The sequence below is a fragment of the Solea senegalensis genome, linkage group LG9 (assembly GCF_019176455.1).
Source record: "Solea senegalensis isolate Sse05_10M linkage group LG9, IFAPA_SoseM_1, whole genome shotgun sequence".
Taxonomy (NCBI): Eukaryota; Metazoa; Chordata; class Actinopteri; order Pleuronectiformes; family Soleidae; genus Solea; species Solea senegalensis.
In genome coordinates, this window is record NC_058029.1 from 10,403,443 (window position 1) to 10,423,091 (window position 19,649).

Below are 19,649 nucleotides of genomic sequence, written 5' to 3' on the forward strand. Positions count from 1 at the left end.
CAAACATCTCATACAGTTAGAGTGTGGTTTACTTTTGGGCTGGGTGTTGTTTTTATTTGCTTGTGAATTGCATTCCAGTGGTGTAACACACCAACTACACGTACCCGAATTCTCCGTTTAAAGAGGCAGCGGACAACTTTCATGTCCCTAGCACTTCCTGTTTGGTCGTAAAGACACAGATACATTTGCATTGATAGAGTTTTTCACACCCCTGATTGAAAAACTGGATAGATACATGGTGGGCATCATTCTTGTCATTGTTTTAGTCGCTGTATAGCATAAAACATAATTCCTTTGAGGTTTTTTTTTTTTTTTCTTAAACCCCATCCTGATGACCAAGAAAATATCATGGTTAAAGCAAGGCCTATAAAAGGGATCAATATAAATCTGATGATGTGTTCTTTTCTTTCACCATTGCACTATGCAGTCTGTTTTTAACTTAAAAATAACAAGTTTAAGTTTCCTATACAACCTTTAGTATCACATCTGATCTGAGCTATACCTTTAGCCACAAATGAGATTTTGCTCTAATAGAAATAGAAGAAACGACACATTACACATGTGACGTGCACTGCAGTGGTACTTTGTTTTACTCGGTGAGGTGTTTTAGACAGATTTAGGTGCCAGACAAAGTCGGTCTCTCATCATGTAAAACTCCAGTGTGTAACTTCCACTGCTCCTCTTTACACTCACACATTCACTCACTAACACACACAACACAGACAGCTCTTACCTTCTACCAGATATTACATTACCTTATATTTCTTTATATTAGCTGGGCAGTAGACCGGTTCATACCAAAAAAACGATTTATTTTTTATGATATAAAATGTTTATATACCTGACTAGTCAAAACTGCGATTGTGATTTAAATATGTTTCTGAAGTCCTACTAAACTTCAAGGTGTATTTGTGGCTGTACAATCCAGGACTGTTGCCTCAGACATGAAGACAAAACACTGCAATAAGACGTAGGTGTTGTGGAAATATTGGTGAGAAAATAAATATATAGAGACGAAATAGAGTCTTTCAGTCTGGAATAGACTTGCTTTTAATAAGCAGACAAGATTGCTTACAAATATTTACTCTATAAGGATCAGATATATTCTGTCTGTCAATCTTTGTGATGGATCTATGGATTTAAAGTGCTCAGTAAACTCTGAAAGGTTGAATTCAGCACCGGTCCCGTTCATTTTTGCCGCACATGAGGCTGCCAACATGGCTGTTCATAGGGACCAAGACCAAGTGAATAGCTGCTCTATAGCCGCTTCTGCACCTATGAGGGGGTTCTTGAAACCGCCTCATCTGTACAAATAGTATGATATAAGAATATAGCTTGGTGTAAAACCCTATTTATGATTAATGTCCCCACATCAATAGGGAGAGTTGATTGGCTTAATCAGCAATAGTTTGAAGTCATTTGACAATGGTTTGAATATAATGGACATTTGTTGAAATATGAAAGTTATGCACCACAGCGTTGGACTTTTTGTTGTTCTGTTTTCTTTACAGCAGCTTTTTAGTTCTGTCTGGTTTTCAGTTCCTTGTTTCCTGTTTTATTTTGAAGTTTTTTCCTTGCTTGTACCTTGTGTCCAGTTTTGCTTCCTGTCCTGTCTTCCCTGATTGCTTGCCCCGCCCTAATGTGTTTCACCTGTGGTTGATTGCCCCTGCCCCCCTACTGTATTTGTTAGTTTATATCCCGTCTTTTGCTCTGGTTTCATGTGGTCCTGGTAAGTTCCTTGTGTTTCTGCTCCATGTATGTGTTTTACTCTTTTAATTTCTGCTTGATTAAAGACTCTTTTTGTTAATTTTTGAAATCTGTGTTTTAGATTTTTTTTTACACATCTGTTACAACTGCCTAATTTGTTTCTCTTCATCTCTTTAACACTGAAATGACCCAGTAACTGCACCTTTACAGGAAATGTGTTGTGAAAGAAAGGAAGTTAGTAACAAAATAAAGGAGGAGGAGAAGAAGGATGGAGTTAAGTAGGAGCAGGAGGACCTTTGACTATCTTACTGTTTTCTGGCAGTCGGAGCACTAAGAGGGGGCTTTCAAAAGCAATTACAGAATTGCTTTTTTATACAAACATTACAAACATCTGCAACATGAATGCAGAGTTAATAATACCATAAGATGCTGATTAATGTATCACATCTCTTTGATTGAGCATGGACACATATTAGGCCACATTTTGGCAAAATCAAAAGGATCTGGTAAGAAAGTTGTGTTTTTTTAAAAAAACTCCAACATACACAACAGTAACATAAATCATTCCAGGAAGATTTGCCAAACTAAAAAGTTAGTGTTAAAGATTAAAATAACATGTTGAAGTCAAAACATTTTGAGATATGTACAAATATTTAATCTTGGACTAAATATAAATTCCTCCTGACACTTCTGAAGAAGTGATTCAGACACAGGTTTTATTTTGAGTGACATCCCCTTTACAACACAAAATAAATCATGAACGTTGCAATCTCACTATAATTAGATTGGTTTGTATTTCATTACTCAACACAAACTCACATTAAAATTAATGTTGCTTGAAATGAACCACCTCCCAGTTAACAAAGTCCCATAAGAAACACATTTAAGTTTTTAAGGTGGCTGTTTTTTCTGGTTACTGACATGAGAAACCATGTGCACAGTGAAGTTAGAGTGAAATCCACCTTTGACTCAAGTACTTGTGTTTACTGATGATGATACTGATTATATGCATTGGGCAATCATGGAAGTTGTATCTCAAACTGTGGAAGAATGAATGGCAGCAAAGGATTTATTCTAAAATGACCCCCCTATTCAACTTGAGTGAAGTGTTTACAGAGGTCAGCAGGGATAATGAGTAGGAGAGGGGGCAACCTTGATTATTGGTTCTGATGTTAAACACCGGTCTAATGCTTATAGTTGAAATTCTTTTCCTCACCACCCGGCCAAAATGGACTTGGGAATGGCCATTGAGCTGTAATTAGCTGTAATTACTGACCCTTTAATCTCTGTTTACCATTTCCATCATCAATCCTGATGGCTTTTCACATCGCACAGTGCCCCCACTGTCGGCCTCACTCTTTCATCTTTAACCATCTCATTCCTTTGCTTTAACCAGTGTCAACAGCAATCACACCAGCAACACAATGCAAATGCACATAATAATTCCCTCTGACTGTCTCTCACTTTTTGTCTTCAAGTAGCTCCTTAGTTGTTCTGTGTCTTCTGTGAGTAGTAATGTTTTTTCTATTAATTCTTTACCTTGGAGTTTGTTTAAATGCCTCCCAGCATTTTGCCATTTATTAGCACTCCCAAACTAAGCCTCTCCTCTCCTCTCCTCTCCTCGCTTTTTAGTCATTTCCAAAAGACCAAAGCAGTCATCACTTTCCTGCTGAGGCCCTTGTTGTTTTAGTCGCAAACATCCTTGGGCATGTTGGTGTTTAAAAATGACAGAAGTCAAGTGTAATGATTGGGACACAAAGCACAGAAACACAGCTCCAAAAGCTTTTTTCACTTTGTCTCCAAACAGACAAGCAAAAGACTATTATAAACATTTGACTACATATACATAAGTAAGACTACTTTTAGATTATGATTCAAATCTGTACACATGTGTCACGTTTAAGGTAAACACATTTTAGTTTTACGTATGGAACTACACAATAAAATCTAACAGCAAAAGTTTGAGATCAACTCAACCAATTCTGCTTTTATAATGGCACTTCAAGAAGGTACAAGTACACTGGGCTGTTACATGTCAAGTAAATGAGAAATGGCACATTGATTGTTTCATTGTTGATTGTTTATGTGATTATGTTGGCATTTGTGTACCTAGTGCAGCCAGCAACCTTTGTTTTTCGGTTTAACTAATTGAAAGTTGATCATGTGCTGCCAATAAGCTTAGATCATTGAAATAGCAGACCAAAGAATCCTTTAGCTACTCTGTCCCTGACCTTGTCGTCCTCTCTTTCCTTTATCTGCATTTGTAGCAGATGAATGGTTCAAAGAGTCAGACAAACGCAAACAGCAGACAGAAAGCTCCGTCTGGAAAATCATTTTTGAAACGCATGTCATCACACAGTGTGTTCTGTTATAAATCTCACGCGTGTGACAGTGCACAGCTGATAAAGTCAGTGTAACATACAGTATATTTTCCATGGACATGAATTACATTGCATGTTATGTTATAAACAATGTCGTGTGAGCAATACTGATGATAGTTCTGTTATTGTGGACTTGTGAAAACTACTCATAAAACCTTATCGTCTTCCTTTGCCTCCAGATAACAGCTTTACTTTTCCATTTTTCCATTTTTACATGAGATTGTTGAGTTGGCAGTTTGCCAAGATGCTAACACATGGGAACACATTTTGGTCCAAACCAAGCTACTGCAATTACCCAACGTGCACCTGTGCCACTAAAATAACATCTGTTAGTTAGAACATAGTGAGAACCTGAACCCTTTACTTCACTGTTGTAATGTTGATGTTTAAAAACTGAAATCCTCTGTGTGCTCAGTTTTGGGGAAACATTACTAATCAGCAGCAGGTTAATCATCTGCATTGGCTCATGAAGTATCACTTCACCTCACAGTCTTTATCTGGATCTTTTAAATATGTTATACTGGACAAAGATGCATGGTCATATATGACCTTTACTCACATCAGCGTTTTTTCAAATGCTTTTTCTTCATATTGGCACAAAAAAGTCTAACCTTATCAGCATGTTCTGAATGAGCCCCTGCTACTTTTAGAGACAGATAAAGCATTTGTGATGCAACTTTAAGTAAATCTATTCATTATTCATTTTCAGGATATTGTACTTGGCAGGGTGACGAGATAAGCACTTGTGGAATTATGATAAATGAATACCTACTGTATATTTTTTATTGTGCTGTGGTCTATCTTCATCTAGATATCTCCCTTTCTCGTCTCTTATGTTATCACCACAGAGACTGACCTATCCTTGATGTCCTCTTATCTCTTCCTCATCCAGCTGATCAGTTTGTGTGCCACACTGAAGCCATCGCAGACATCGTCATCCTGGTGGACGGCTCGTGGAGTATTGGTCGCCTCAACTTTAGGCTGGTCCGCAATTTCCTTGAAAACCTGGTCAATGCCTTTGATGTTGGCATCGATAAGACAAGGATAGGTAGGTGCATACGGCGAATATTCCTCGTTCAGATGGGTGGACCATTGGCAACAACGTTGTCCTCTGAAGTTTAATAGTATTTCAATAGTTCTCATATCAGGTGTGTGCCTCTGTGTGTGTGTAGGTCTGGCTCAGTACAGTGGTGATCCGAGGATAGAATGGCACCTAAATACTTTCTCCACTAAAGAAGCCGTCATTGATGCTGTCAAGAACTTGCCCTACAAAGGAGGAAACACTCTTACAGGTGCTGATTTCACTGTCTCTTCCGGTTTGTTTTGATGATGTAATTCGATTTTTCTTTTTTCTTGGTCATCATCTTGCTCACCTTGCACCCTTCTCCCCTTCTGCTCCAGAAACTAAAGTTTTCCCCCGATTTTATCCTGACTTTCTGCTTCATTCAGCCCGGTCTGTCCTCATTCATCTCTTCTCTTCTTTCTCTCTCCGTCTCAGGCCTCGCTCTGAGCTACATCAAGGAGAACTGCTTCAAGCCTGAGTCAGGCTCACGGGTCGGTGTGCCCAAAATTGGGATTCTAATCACGGATGGAAAGTCCCAGGATGATGTTATCCCTCCTTCAGAGAGCCTGCGCAGTTCTGGGATTGAGCTGTTTGCTATTGGTAAGAATGGCCTCAGAACTTTCCCTTTAAATCATGCCAATTATGTTTCTTTGAACTCTGTGTTTTACCATGCTGTGGTATAGTATATTTAATGAAAAACAGTTGACTCAGGCAGCTGTCAGACGGATACAAGACCAAGAATAACACAAGACAATTGTATGTTTGCACTTGTGCTCTTAGGTGTGAAGAATGCTGATGAGAACGAGTTGCTCTCCATCGCCTCAGAGCCAGAAAACACTCATGTCTACAACGTGGCCGACTTCAACATCATGAGCTCCATAGTTGAGGGTCTGACCAGAACAGTGTGTGAACAAGTGGAGCAGCAAGATAAAGACATCAAGGAGAGTAAGGACACAATGAGACAGAGAGCGAGGAGGAGAGACTGCAGAGAATGTGCAGTCATGTATACATATTATCTGAGATAAGCAGTTTTGGGCATTTGCATACAAACTGGAGGAATAACGACACAGCATGCATGGTGATCATCCTAATGTGTCCTTAAATGACCCTAAAGGTCCTTAAAGTATCCCTGCGTAAACAGCAGCCGTAGTCACAAATCACAAATCAGGCTTTGTTAGGTGTTAATCAAATCCTGTGTTATTAGACAAGAAGTGATAAATGTTCAGAAGCAATCATTTTTAATGGAAATTTTCTTGTCATGTAGAAGTTAGATTAAATAAAATGATATACTGCTACAAAATGTTAATTATTTTAGGACAAGCCATCTTGCTTTCTTACTTACTTTTTAAGTGTACACTTCTGTTGACATGAAGACACACACAACAAAAAAAAAAACTGTCCAGAGGGATGTCATCAATCATGCCTGATTTGTTTTGATTAGTTATTTAACACCGCCTTCTTCACAGTGATCCTCAATGCAGGCTATCTTTCTAGTAAACGTCTTTTTCCTTTAATTCCTCTCCTTTTTCGAACTGCAGAACATGAACCAGAGATGATTGTACCGCCACATGATCTTGTGACGTCAGAGGTCACGGCCCGGAGCTTCAGAGTTTCCTGGAGTCACGTGCCGGGAAATGTACAGAACTACAGAGTTGTTTATTATGCTACACAGGGGGGAGAACCACAGGAGGTGAATATTGTGTGTGTCTTTTATGTGTTAGGAATACTGGTATTGCATGGAAGCATAAACAAAGTCCCTCAAAAAATTCAACACTGAGTAAACGGAGACGTATATGCTACTTTTCCATCATGTTTCCATCATGTTCACTACACCTTACTGTATATGTGCCGTACTTTACAGACTTTATATTGGCACCATGTTCTATTGAAGAAGACCTGTTCATTTTCCATTCAAATTGATTTATTTTTGCAGCTAGTGAAAAAAGTGTTGGCTATTCAAGAGATTCTTACTTCCTACTGCAAGACTTTGTCCATGTTTTTAGATGGTTTGAACTCAGCTTTTCCTGGACATCCTGGTGGTATCATTCATCTATATATCCCTTTCTCTCATCCTTTCATTGAAGTCTCCCCAGAACCTCAGCGCAGGTTATGAAGGCTCACATGAAATGATACTCAGACTGATCCACACACTTGCTTGATTTTTCCAGAACATTTGACCTAAAAAAAAATCATTAAATCTTTTGCTTAGCTGGGTTTTACTGGGACCAGATGTTCTGGAGCCTCCTGTTATAGAACCTTTCCAGCTGGCTCAGCCCACGTCTAATCTGTATCACAACTGTCATCCATTCAGAATGAAAAAAAACATTTAAGCTTTTTGATGTTTGTGCTTTATCCAATTAATGTAATCGATTGTTTCCTTTCCTCCTCCATTCTCTTTTGGTCTCTCTTTCCTGCCCTGCTGTCATCTTTTTCTCTCCTCCATTTGTCATTTTCATCATCACTTTCCCCATTTATTGTCCCATTTTCCATTTCCCTTTGTCCCCCTCTCGTTTCCCATCTATTTCCACACTCCATCTCTCTTCTTTGTCCCTTACATCCATATTTCACACCTCCATTCACTCTCCTGCTCCCCAGGCTGTAGTGGACGGCAGTGAAACATCGGTGGTGTTGCAGCACCTCAGCTCTCTCACTGAGTACCAGCTGGCTGTGTTTGCTGTGTATGCAAACGAGGCCAGTGAAGCTCTGAGAGGGTCAGAAACAACTCGTACGTTTATGCTCACTCACAAATACAGAACCCTGAACGTTACACACAAAACCTCACACCAGTGCTTCAGTCAACATCTGAGGCCACAAGTTAACAACAGTTGTTCAAAGGATTGACAGCCAGGCACACTGAGAATGATGAACTCATGATGCTGAAAGATGAAAAGAAAATAAATCCACAGAGATAAGATTTTCAAATTACCACAAGAGTTAAAATCTTGGCAAAGTTCACTCAGTCAATGCCAACTCAAAAGACTTTGTTTATAACGTTTACCACCATGATTGATTAAACTTCGCTGTGTGTTTGTCTGTGTGTGGTCGTGTGTGTGTGTGTGTGAAAGCAGTTGCTCTTACCACAGTGACGGGCCTGCAGTTGTTGGATGTGACTCACAGCACCATGAAAGCAAGATGGGACAGTGTGGATGGAATCTCTGGCTACATGTTGCTGTACGCGCCTCTCACAGATGATGGAAATACAGATGAGAAGGAGGTAGTTCAAGTGACAAAAAATGTTTTTTTTAAAGGAACGTTTCGATTTGCTCCATCATGGTACAGTTTGGGTTGGTCTGGTACAGTACGGTACAACTGAGAACAGTATCTTTACTTGGTGGGCGGCATGTGAGCTGTGCCTGATGGCCACACAGCGTGTCGTTGTACCGATGTGAAAACAGTCAACGACGACATTGAACGCAACACAATGGACAACTGTGTAGGACATTCATTAGCTCTTTTCTTTCTGCTTGGAAACACTCTTCAAGCCACCTCAATCAGCTCTCCTGGTGGGACACCGAGACGTTCCTCGGCCAGCAGAGAGATATAATCTCTCCAGTGTGTCCTGGGTCTGCCCCGGGGCTTTGTCCCGCTTGGGTATTCCCCGAAATATCTCCCCGGGGAGACGTCCAGGAGGCCTCCTGACTAGATGCCCGAACCACCTCAACTGTATCGAAGCGGAGGAGCAGCGGCTTGATTCCGAGCCTCTCCCAAATGTCCACACGCCCCCAGACACCCTGTGGAGAAAACTCATTTTGGTCGCTTGTATCCACTTCGCCATCTCAATTAATCTTGTCATGCTTCCACCTCCTCTCTGTCTGTCGTGGGGTAAAAGCCATCACTTAGTTTGCTGCGCGGGAATATCGCCAGGCAACACGAAAACAAAACACTGCTATACTGAGAAACACAGACTTATGTGGAGCTGATAGACTTAATCTCATTTGAGTGTGGTTTAAATGTAATGGACATTTCTTTCATGTTTAAAAGTTATTCATTACATATTTAACTGTTAAATGCTGTGACTTGCATGTCGCTGTCCACAGATCAAGGTGTCGGATGCAGTGACAGAGCTGGAGCTGGATGGGTTGAGCCCTCATACCGAATACACTGTTACACTTTACGCCATGTATGGAGAGGAAGCCAGTGACCCTATTACAAACCAGCAGACCACATGTGAGTAATCACATACACATGTACGCAGATAAAGCTCAAACTGGGTCTTGCACAACAGCCTGTAAACAGAAACTTTGTATTCCCTGGTTGGTTTCTCTCTCCAGTACCACTGAGTCCTCCCAGTAACCTCCAGTTCTCTGACATCACCCACAACTCTGCCCACATCAGCTGGGACCCTGCTCCAAGAGGGGTCATAGGTTACCGCATCATGTGGGTCAAGACGGATGGACTACTGACGGAGGAGGTGCGTGTGTGTGTGTGTGTGTGAGACGTCAATCATGACTCTATGATTTCATGTATGTGATGTATGTGAGAACATCCATTTGGGATGGAAGAATGGAGGTAAATTGTAGATATAGTATGACAAGGTCAAAATAAATATTAAGTTTAGCTAAATAAAGAGGATATCATAATTACTCAAGGATGATGGATGAGCTCCTCTACTTTGGATAGAAATGAGTGCATGTTTCTGCTGAATGTTATTTTTGGAAACACTGGTCAATTCACATGGTTACATGGCTTAAATTGGAACAAAAATATTTATAAAGACAAAACTGAGTGAACTTGCCTACTACCGTAACTGTAGTTTGTTTTTTGTAGTGATATGTGACGTGTGTTTGTGTGTTTGTGTGTTGTTCAGGTGGAGGTCGGTCCAGTGAGCTCATATGACCTCAGTGATTTGACATCTCTGATGGAGTACTCAGTGGCCATCTTTGCCCTCTACGACAACGGCCAGTCAGAGCCTCTCACTGATGGATTCACTACCAGTAAGACAGTGTGACTATTTTACTTTTAGGTCACATTTCATTCTGAGATTCATAGTAAACCTTAAATTAAAGAAAGTACAAGATAAGATTGTATTCCTGTGCTGTTATGGACGGCAGTTATTCTGTTTTCCCCTCTCTGTACCTGCTGAGGACAAAATTGTCTCAGTTTTCCGAAAATAGTTGTCTCAATACCATTAGAAGGCAACCACTTTCTGTCTTAGTGCCCAACTGTGATGGATTTTATTACCACTGTTGGTCCATCTGCTGTTTTGGAAGTCTGCCCATCTCATTTACACCTCAGCATAATAGCCCAGTCACATTAAAAGGTCATTTCAAAGTCCCTGACTATTCTGTCATGTCAACATTAGATATTGATTTGTAGGAATATTCCTTTAGCAACAGGGAGTTGGGCTCTTGTTGCTGAGTCAGCTGAAAGCAATGTATTTCTGGCAGGCAACTGTTAAACTACTCACTCTACAGGGCTGATGTTGATTTCTATTTATCTCCTGCCAAACTTTGTTCAGAAGACCAGTTTGAAGAATGAACTGAAATGAAATTAGTTCATGGTTATATGCCAAACACTTACAGTTAAATACATACAATATTTCATCAGTACGCAAAAATAATATTCAACAATTAAGGTAAAAAAAAGAAGAAAAGAATGAATGCAAGTGTCTTTGTTGATGGTTTTTTTTCCAGCTCCAGTTCCTGGTCCTCTGAATCTACGCTCCAGTGACGTCAGCAGCGACAGCTTTAAGGTCACCTGGGATCACTCTGCTGACGACATTGTCCTTTACAGACTCTCATGGGCACCGTTTACAGGTGGAGACACAAAAGAGGTCAGTACCAACATATAAAGTTGTTCAGAACAATAATTGAAATGTGACAATGGTTCATCTCCTGTATGCACCCAACACAAAAACACAGCTGACAACAATTTGACAAATAAAATTGATGGAAATATGAAAAATAAATATGCTGCATGGATTCTAAAATTTCCACTGAGTGAGAGGTCTGCCTATCATCTATTTATGGAGAAAGGAGTGGGTGCACTCCATGTGCCCAGATAAAGAAAGCATACACTTGCATATAAGCTTCACCATTCTACTGGTAGCTGGTAATACCCCTGGTATAAATAAAGGCTGAATAAATCCCAAAATTAATGGCTTGGGATTTTTTTTTATTACCATGATCTGGGGTTTAGAGGCAGCTGGGAGGCAGCGATAGTCCCCAGGTCTGTAAAAAGCGTGCGTGTGTGAGTGTGCGTGTGTGTCTCTGTGTGTACTTTTTTATTCATTACCTCTTTAGGACCTAGGCAGAGCCTTGATTTATAAGGAACTAGTTCTAGGATTTGAACTGTGGTTAAGTTGTGTACTGGTTATGGTTAAGGTTAGGGATACTGCTTTGTTTAGGCTGTCCGAACGAATGGAAGTCATTGCAGTGTACAAAGAAAAATAGCTGCTCAAACCTGTGTGTGTGTGTGTGAGAGTCATCAGAGCTGAAAATAACACTCTAGAGAGTTGGAGAGGTGGGCTGGTAATATTGCCAGAATAAAGGATTTTTTTCCTTGTCTGTCACCCACGTACTGTAAACATGCACACATACACACACACACCCTGTTTTATCAGATAAACATAATACAATCCAAACGCTACACAAACACAGATTACTAATCCACGAGAAGGGTACATGACATCATTGTTGATTTGTTTCTTTTTTTCATAATGTATCACACCATTTTGTTTTGACTTGTTTGTTTTACTGTCTTCCTCTGGGCCTTTTTTTGAAAGCTGCTTTTGAGTGCTTTTGTGCTGTCCAATACATGTTTGACTGACTTTTTAATCAGGGAAATAACACAGAAGACAATGGTGTGTTTTCTGCATAAGGGACACAACACCACGGAGTACGGAAATACATTTCACTTAATGCAAAGAGATGTAAAACGAAAAGGGAAAGAATGAATCAGTGAAAGATGCACTTGCTCCAGGGAAATCACAAGTGGTGAGCCCCACCGGTGACATTTGCATGTAACTGAGCCTTGAAGGCATCAATACAAAAACACATAATCTGGTTGTTTGAATCATCTACAGCAAAATCCCATTTCATAAAACCTTTGTATAGAACAAGAGCTACTCTTGATGACCTCTTTGCATTTACCTTGGGGTCTCATTCATTGTGGTGATGTAGAAGTTATGGGGGTTGTTTTGACTCCTGCAGCCACAGTCAGTCCAATTGGCTACACTGTTATTTTCAGCGAAAACATTTCCACCTGTGTTCACGACTGACATTAATAAAAATGTTTAACACTTTTTCTTTACTGATACTATTTAATGACCTTATATTGCACTTGGAGAAATAAATAATCCTGCCAGACTGTTTCTAAATTGTTACCATACACCATATCTTTGAAGGTTTCTTTTCTTTTGACAAATTTAGTAACTGTTAATAAAGATACAAAACAGATGAGGATCTACTTTTTTTTTTACTTTTCTCCAAATTCTGGGCAAGTTGACAGATAAGTTACCTGTCTCAAAAAACAATTTCAACATTTACAATTGTTTTCTCGTTTGCTAATGAGCATTAGTCAATACTAAAACCACTTTTTCCAAAAGTCTTCACACAGTTCCTTTCATGCATCTTAGCTAAACTACAGTTCTTATCTCACCTCCAAAGGTCACTCAAATCACCAAAACACTGACATACACGATATGAGACATACATGTCTCAAAAATGTTTAGTTTTCTTTCTTGTGGGCTTCTCCCCCTCTGTTCGCCACAGCGGATGATTTTGATTTGGCAGATTTTTTTTTGGCAGATTTTTACGCCTTCCTAACGCAACCCTCCCATTAGGAATACATTGGATCAGTGTCAGAAATATCAGTCAGAAAGCACAAACTGTAACACCCTAACTCACAAAAATGATGATTTGTTTCCACCCTCATACATTTTATTCATTTTTTACATCAGTATCTAATCATGGTATAAAATAATGCATCTGATGTAAATGTAACAAGAATCAACTAGAAATGAACAGCAGCAGCACCCTTCAATATTCTGTGTTTTTCTGTATCCTTGAATATAGCCATTGACAATCTGTGAAATTATGGGGCTGCAATAAACTGCATTCTGTCCTAAATTTAATCCAAATCTGTGTCAATATCTCGCACAACTGGTCCTGCCTCACCCTCACGATCTTTGGATTCTACTGTAAAACACAATAATCTGTATTGTTTTACCAGAACATTAGTCAGAATGTGTGTGATGTTGACGCTGTGGATGAAACTGCACCAACAATTTATTAACGACTCATGTTTCCAAACATTTTGCCTGTTCTGTAACTAAAAAGAGCCTGATTGAAATCAACTGTGTTTGACCCTCATGTGGAGAATTAAGTGGTAGACAATGAATGAATGAATGAAAACAGTACCTTAGCATTTGAGAGTTTGAATGGAAAAAAGTGATCATCGATTTTGATAAATATGGTGCCATGAAAAATGCCCCTCTGTTTGGATTTTTTTTTCACTGATTTTGTATGATTTGAGTTTAGATAATGTTAATTCAGTTTTGACCAGTGCATGTTAGCAAAATTCCACAGTAAATAATTCGATGTTGAAAACAGTAGAACAGATGTTTGATATTTTTAAAAATGAATGGCCAACATTTCTCAAAAGCAGATTTTGGAAAGAATACAGTTTTGGAAATCAAATGTAATATGAAACTTAGACCTGTGTGTGTGTGCGTGTGTGTGTTTATCCTTTGTAGGTGATCCTGAGTGGAAGCGATAACACTTATATCCTGGCCGGCCTAAGTCCATCCACTGAGTATGAAGCTATGTTGACGGCCGTGTTCAATGATGAATCTGAGAGTGAAACAGTCTCTGTTATAGAGACCACATGTAAGTAACATAATTTTAACTACTCCCATGCTGGCCTGTTGGGTTAATAACTATTTGATCAATAAGAAAACTTAATAAAATTACAGTCTAAAAACTTTTCCAGACAGGAGAGAATTGGCACAGGTGTAATTTTACAAATTAAATGAGTCTATGACCTAAACAACCCTCTGCAATAACGTGCACCTGTCTGCTGAGAATGACAGATGAGTCCTGTCACATGTGTCTTTTAGATGAATGCAGTTTGCAATTATGAGTTCAAAGCATCTTTCTATTGATTTGTCTGCCTCAGAGGAAGAAAGTGTTTTTCTTTTCGATTATTTGTTACGCATTTCTGCCTAATTCATTTATCAATGCTGAGATTTGTTTCTGTCCCATCATCTGATTTGTGCTGTTTTATCTCTCCAGTGGCCGAGACAACCACACTTGCTACCACAACTGCAGGTGAGAATTGATTTAAATTAGTCAGAAACCAAAATAATTGCAAAGGGAAGAACACATTAAATATTGTACATGTTTAAAAGATTCTAAACATTAACTGGAAAAGATGTGACATTCCATGTTAGATAATGACCATAATTTTAGTCATTTTAACTTTAAGAATAATGATGTAAATAATTGTATTGTGTGTGATGAAAAGTAAATGTCTCCTGGAGTTGTAGTGCATCCCTGTTACTCATTTAATTTCCAGAGGAAACTGCGTCTTTTCTGACAAAGGTTTATTAATCAAAACTGAACCTGTGGTACCAATCTCAAGCAGGTCACACCTTATGAAAAAGGTTAAGATCCGTTCTGGTTTTTTTTTTTAAGTGCATTTGCTTGATTCAGAGAACGTAGTTCAAACTCCATTATCTCAGAGGCGAATCGATGGCCATCTGGATTGTGTTTTGAATGAGGAGCAGGCAACATTTAATTGAGACGGAGCATTTTGTGCACTCGCAGCTCTTAAAAACATACAAACAACATGTGTTTGTTACTTACAAACTTAAAAAGTGTGCATCTGTCTATATATCAAGATTGTGCACAGAAAACACAACAAAACACTGTTTTCTCAGTCTGCCAGATTTCATAGTATCCTTTTAATCACCCAACATATCACAGCTGAGCGTGTTTGCCGTAATAATTTCCTATGGAATTTCACAGCTTTATGAAAACCACAATAATGTGTGAAGGAGATGCGGCTCAAGCCAAGAATTTGTCATCAAGAAAACGTGTAAATTGAATTGAAAGTTTTATTGTCATTGCATTATTATATTAAATAAATGAGATTGCAGTGCACAACTTAAACACACTGCAGTAACTTTGTACAGTGACTGTTCTTTATGATTATGGTGTCACAGTGCCACGTCAGGCTGTCAGAAACCTTCAGCTGGGCGGTGAGACCACACAGAGCTTAGAGGCATCATGGGAGATTGAAGATCCTAACATAGAGAGCTACAGGGTCTCCTACGCCAGCCTCAGGGGAGACCATAGCATGGAGTCTGTGAGTCAATCATCAGCAAAGTGCAGTAATGGCTGTAATGTTATGTTCTATGTTTTATTGTGTAAGTTATAATTTATTGTTTTGTATTATTTATGTCGTTATGTGGAGGTCAGCTGCTTTCCATCTATCCATCCATGCATCCATTGTAGCTTTCAAACACAAGCATAAAAACACATTAACTCCACTGGTGACACTAATTAATAGTGTGTGGAATAGACAAGATCAGGGTTGGGAGGAGGATCGTTGTTGTTACACACTTCTAGTCAACTGGATAATTACTGTAGGGGTCACTGTCAGGTCACCTCCTCAAATCAGAAAACTGATTACACTTGTAGTCCCAGTCCACTCGGCCTCTGCTCCCAGGTCCCTTTATCTGTGGTAAGAGCCTTTTTCATCTCAATGTCATGTACTGACCCTGTTCACTGATGCACACACATATGCACACACACCCTCTCCCCCCGTCAGTCCCTCAGCATCCCTTCTCTCTCACTCTTTTTCTCCCTCCCCCTGTTTTAATTTCCCAATGTGGTGTCAGAGCCGTAGAAGATGGAGAGCCGAGGCCAAGCCAGAAGACATTCCATTATCTTTTCAGTAGCCATTTACCTCACTGGGAGCAGAGACAGAGCAGGAGGAAGAAGAGCAAAAGAAACAAAGAACAAACAAACAAAACAATAGCAAAACTAAATGGGTGGGGGGGGGGATGGGGCTTAAATCTGTCTGCCAGCTGAAAGATTAAAGTTGTTTCAGGTCGTGCCTCTTTGCCAAAAGTTTGGATGTGTTTTGATGTGGATGCAGGGGAGAGATAGAGGCCAAGAAAAACAACATGGGTAATTCCTGTGTTTAATAGGTAATGTGTGTATGTTTTGTATGACTTCCTGCTTCCTGATAAGACTTTCAGCACCTGAATCAGAGTGGACAGCTCCTCACAACTGTGTTTGTTTGTTCTAATTTACTATCTAAGCTAACACAGGGGAACTTTTAAGAGGAAACAAACAAACTCTATCTGCTAAAACAGACCTTGTTACAAAGCTGAACTCATCAGTGAACACTGAGCGGGGATTGTTACAACAGCTGCTTTGTCCATGGTCAAGAATAAACTTTTCAACATGGCTTTAGTTTGGATCCATCTAGATTCAATTATGTTATGAAATAGCAACATCTGAGTTTTTAGCGTTTTGTCCTTGTAAATATTTTATGTTTGTTTGTTTTGTTTTTTTTAGAGAAAAATAGCTTTTCTTCTATGAAATAATACCAAAAATGAAAGAGCAAACTGCAGGAGTTATACATAAAAACCCAGCAGTAATTTGTTTTTCTCAGCTCTTTTCTGCCTCACCACTGACCCCAAATGACTTTATTGACTAAACAGAAGTGTGCAGAATTCTTGAACAGTTGTGGTTTAAACCCCTAAGATATATGGACCATTTTGCAGCCACTTTCTGTTTCACCAAATTAAACGTGGCCTTAATCTTTCCGTTCAAATGTCCATAAATTAAAAACCTTCTGTGTTGTCTTACTGCTTCTGATGTGTACGTGTGTGTGTGAAGGTTTTAGTTCCTGGGAGTCAGAGGAGAGCTGTGCTTGAGCCTTTAGTATCAGACATGCAGTACAAAGTGACGGTCACACCAGTGTACAGGGATGGACAGGACGGCATCAGTGTCTCTGCCATGGGAGCAACATGTAAGCCTCACAACCCTCACACAAACACACAGAATTATTGAGCACAGGTTTTCTTTCTTTCTTTCTTTCTTTCTTTCTTTCTTTCTTTCTTTCTTTCTTTCTTTCTTTCTCTCTCATCTTCCATCAAACAGAGATGCAGCTCCAAGTTAAGGATTGCATTAATCTCATGTATGCTCACATTCCTTGAAGGAGAATGCAAATATGAGCACTGACAAATACCCTTAATTGTCTTAATGAAGGCCGTTTATATTTACAGCAGATCCTTTCATTAATGAGACTATTAAATTATTTTGCTCTTCTCTAATCTAATTGATTTTCTCAGCCCTTCTGTTCATTAACTCTCTTGAATGGTCGCCGTTGTCTGCTGGTTCTGCAGAGAGCTGAAATGTCAGATGAAATATCTTTTTAGACGAGGGTGCTATTGCTCGCCATATTGCAAATAAAAACCTCCTCTCAGCCTGGAAAGTGGAGGGGAAATAAATCAGAGCACAGACACATTTCATGTGTTTTGTTTTTTTTTGTGGGGGGGAACTGTCTTCTCGGATAAATCAGTGTCTGTATGAAGTTACAACTTTGTCATAAGTCAAATTCAGCCAAGCCTGGCACTGTCTGAAAAAAACCCAACAACCCTATTTCTGTTTTCAATCCACGTTTTGTCATTTTTGGAAAAGCAGAGACACACGTTATTGTACGGCTGTTAGCATCACAGCTGTTTTTGTGTCCTTCCCCTTAATTGGTCCTCTCAGTGCTAGTAGTTTAAATAGGCCTGCAACAATCAAACTCTCAACTGAAATTATTTGAAACAAGTATTTTGATTATGGCTTTTTAAATATGGTCTTCTTTCTTGACAATGAGCGGAATATTTTTCACCAAAATAAATCAATAGTGAAGAAAATGGCGAGCTGTAGCAAATTCATTTATTCCCCACACAATGTGAAACATTTCAATCTTCTGCCTTGTTTATTTTTCCCTGACGTTGTCTTGTGTTGTGGCAGTGCCCCTTCTGTCTCCTAGAAACCTCCATGTGTCAGAAGAGTGGTACAACCGTTTCAGGATCACCTGGGATCCACCTCAGTCTCCAACAGAGGCTTACAGGATCGCTTACCAGCCCATTTATGGTACACACACACACACACACATATCCAAAGGGTACAAAGTTAGATGTCAGTGCTCCCAGAAAACATCCTTGGAGATGAAATGATTGTGCAGCTTTTCTTCTTATTTTCTTAGTTAGTTTTAAAGCAGAACGTTGCAATTGTGGTTGTATTTTTTTGCCTTTTTCTCAACAGAGCTCCCCCTTGTGTCCACCACTTTTTCCTCACTCTCATACTGCTGTGTGTGTGTGTGTAGTGCAGTACAACACTTTGTGTTTCTCATGAGAATCCCAGACGCCACACGACCCCCTGATTCTGGAGAATCTGGGTCGGTTGGCCCTGATCAAGGTTAACGAAAACTAACAAAATAACAAAAACTAAAATTGAAAAATAATAATAATAATAATGTAAAAAAACTGGAGTTAAAAATAAAATGATAACTAACTGAAACTGAATTTAAACTTAAATTGTAGTTGTTGTAAAAAAGCGTTAGTTTGCGTCTTTGTAAGTTTATTTCAAAGACGCAAAGAGAAGAGTGACGGCTGCAAATACAAAGACGCTCCTCACTCAGGTCTGATTGAGAGAATTCAATTTCAGATGCAGCAAACAAATTTCTATTCAGGAAGACCAGACCGAGTCGGTTACATTCTGCAGTTCTAATAAAGAAAAAAAATGTTTTTATTGACATTTAACAGTATATACCTAACCTCAAACACATCCCTTTTATTGCAATAGCTAATCACAATTGTGCTCTATTCTCCTAATGGTCTATTATGAGAACTGAGCATTTCGTCTGCCTGTCATCCACCTAACCACCGCTTGCCACGTAGCTCTTCATTCACCAAAGAAATCTTTTGGCTGTTTATAAAATCCAGCCCATGTTTACATAACATAGATAATGTATTTGTTGTTATGGGGTAGCGATGTAATTTCTCAGTGTTGTCAAGGGGAACATTGGTGATCTGGAGCTGAAATGATATTCTCTGCCCCAATTATTTATTTATTATCTTGAAGCTTCAGCAAAAAAAAAAAAACCCAAAAAAACATTTTCACCAGTCTGCCTCTTCCTTAGTGCTGCTTCAGTCTGATAATTTTCCATTTCCTGTTTTTAAAACACAATTACTGTGTTTCTGAGGATCCAGCTTCAAGCAGGCGAGCTGCAGTCATCGCATTGTAGATGTTAAGTTGAAGGGGAAATATAATTTCAGCAGGCTGGTGTTTTCACTGTGAGAATCTTGGTATATGCTGTGTCAGGAAAAGTGCACAGGTATGCAAGATATACCTACACACACACACACACACACACACACACACAGTGCATCTGCTGTATTTGACATTTATATACAGTAATAGTGCTCCATTGAATGGTTTGTTGTAAAGATGATGCTGATTTTCATTATTTCTTTTAATTTTTCCTTT

General features: G+C 39.3%; 1 protein-coding gene across 1 annotated transcript in view; it reads left to right on the plus strand.

Moving 5' to 3' along the window:
• Positions 1-19,649, plus strand: part of LOC122774683 (collagen alpha-1(XIV) chain-like) — a 119,553-nt gene that overhangs the window by 30,068 nt on the left and 69,836 nt on the right. Inside the window, exons 6-21 of the mRNA XM_044034158.1 lie at positions 4,981-5,136; positions 5,261-5,380; positions 5,587-5,751; positions 5,932-6,096; positions 6,690-6,841; positions 7,747-7,876; positions 8,220-8,365; positions 9,189-9,318; positions 9,423-9,562; positions 9,959-10,085; positions 10,785-10,924; positions 13,847-13,979; positions 14,385-14,420; positions 15,317-15,459; positions 17,004-17,136; positions 18,132-18,254. Of these exons, the coding sequence (XP_043890093.1) occupies positions 4,981-5,136; positions 5,261-5,380; positions 5,587-5,751; positions 5,932-6,096; positions 6,690-6,841; positions 7,747-7,876; positions 8,220-8,365; positions 9,189-9,318; positions 9,423-9,562; positions 9,959-10,085; positions 10,785-10,924; positions 13,847-13,979; positions 14,385-14,420; positions 15,317-15,459; positions 17,004-17,136; positions 18,132-18,254 (2,139 nt within the window). The remainder of the gene's footprint in view (positions 1-4,980; positions 5,137-5,260; positions 5,381-5,586; positions 5,752-5,931; positions 6,097-6,689; positions 6,842-7,746; positions 7,877-8,219; positions 8,366-9,188; positions 9,319-9,422; positions 9,563-9,958; positions 10,086-10,784; positions 10,925-13,846; positions 13,980-14,384; positions 14,421-15,316; positions 15,460-17,003; positions 17,137-18,131; positions 18,255-19,649) is intronic.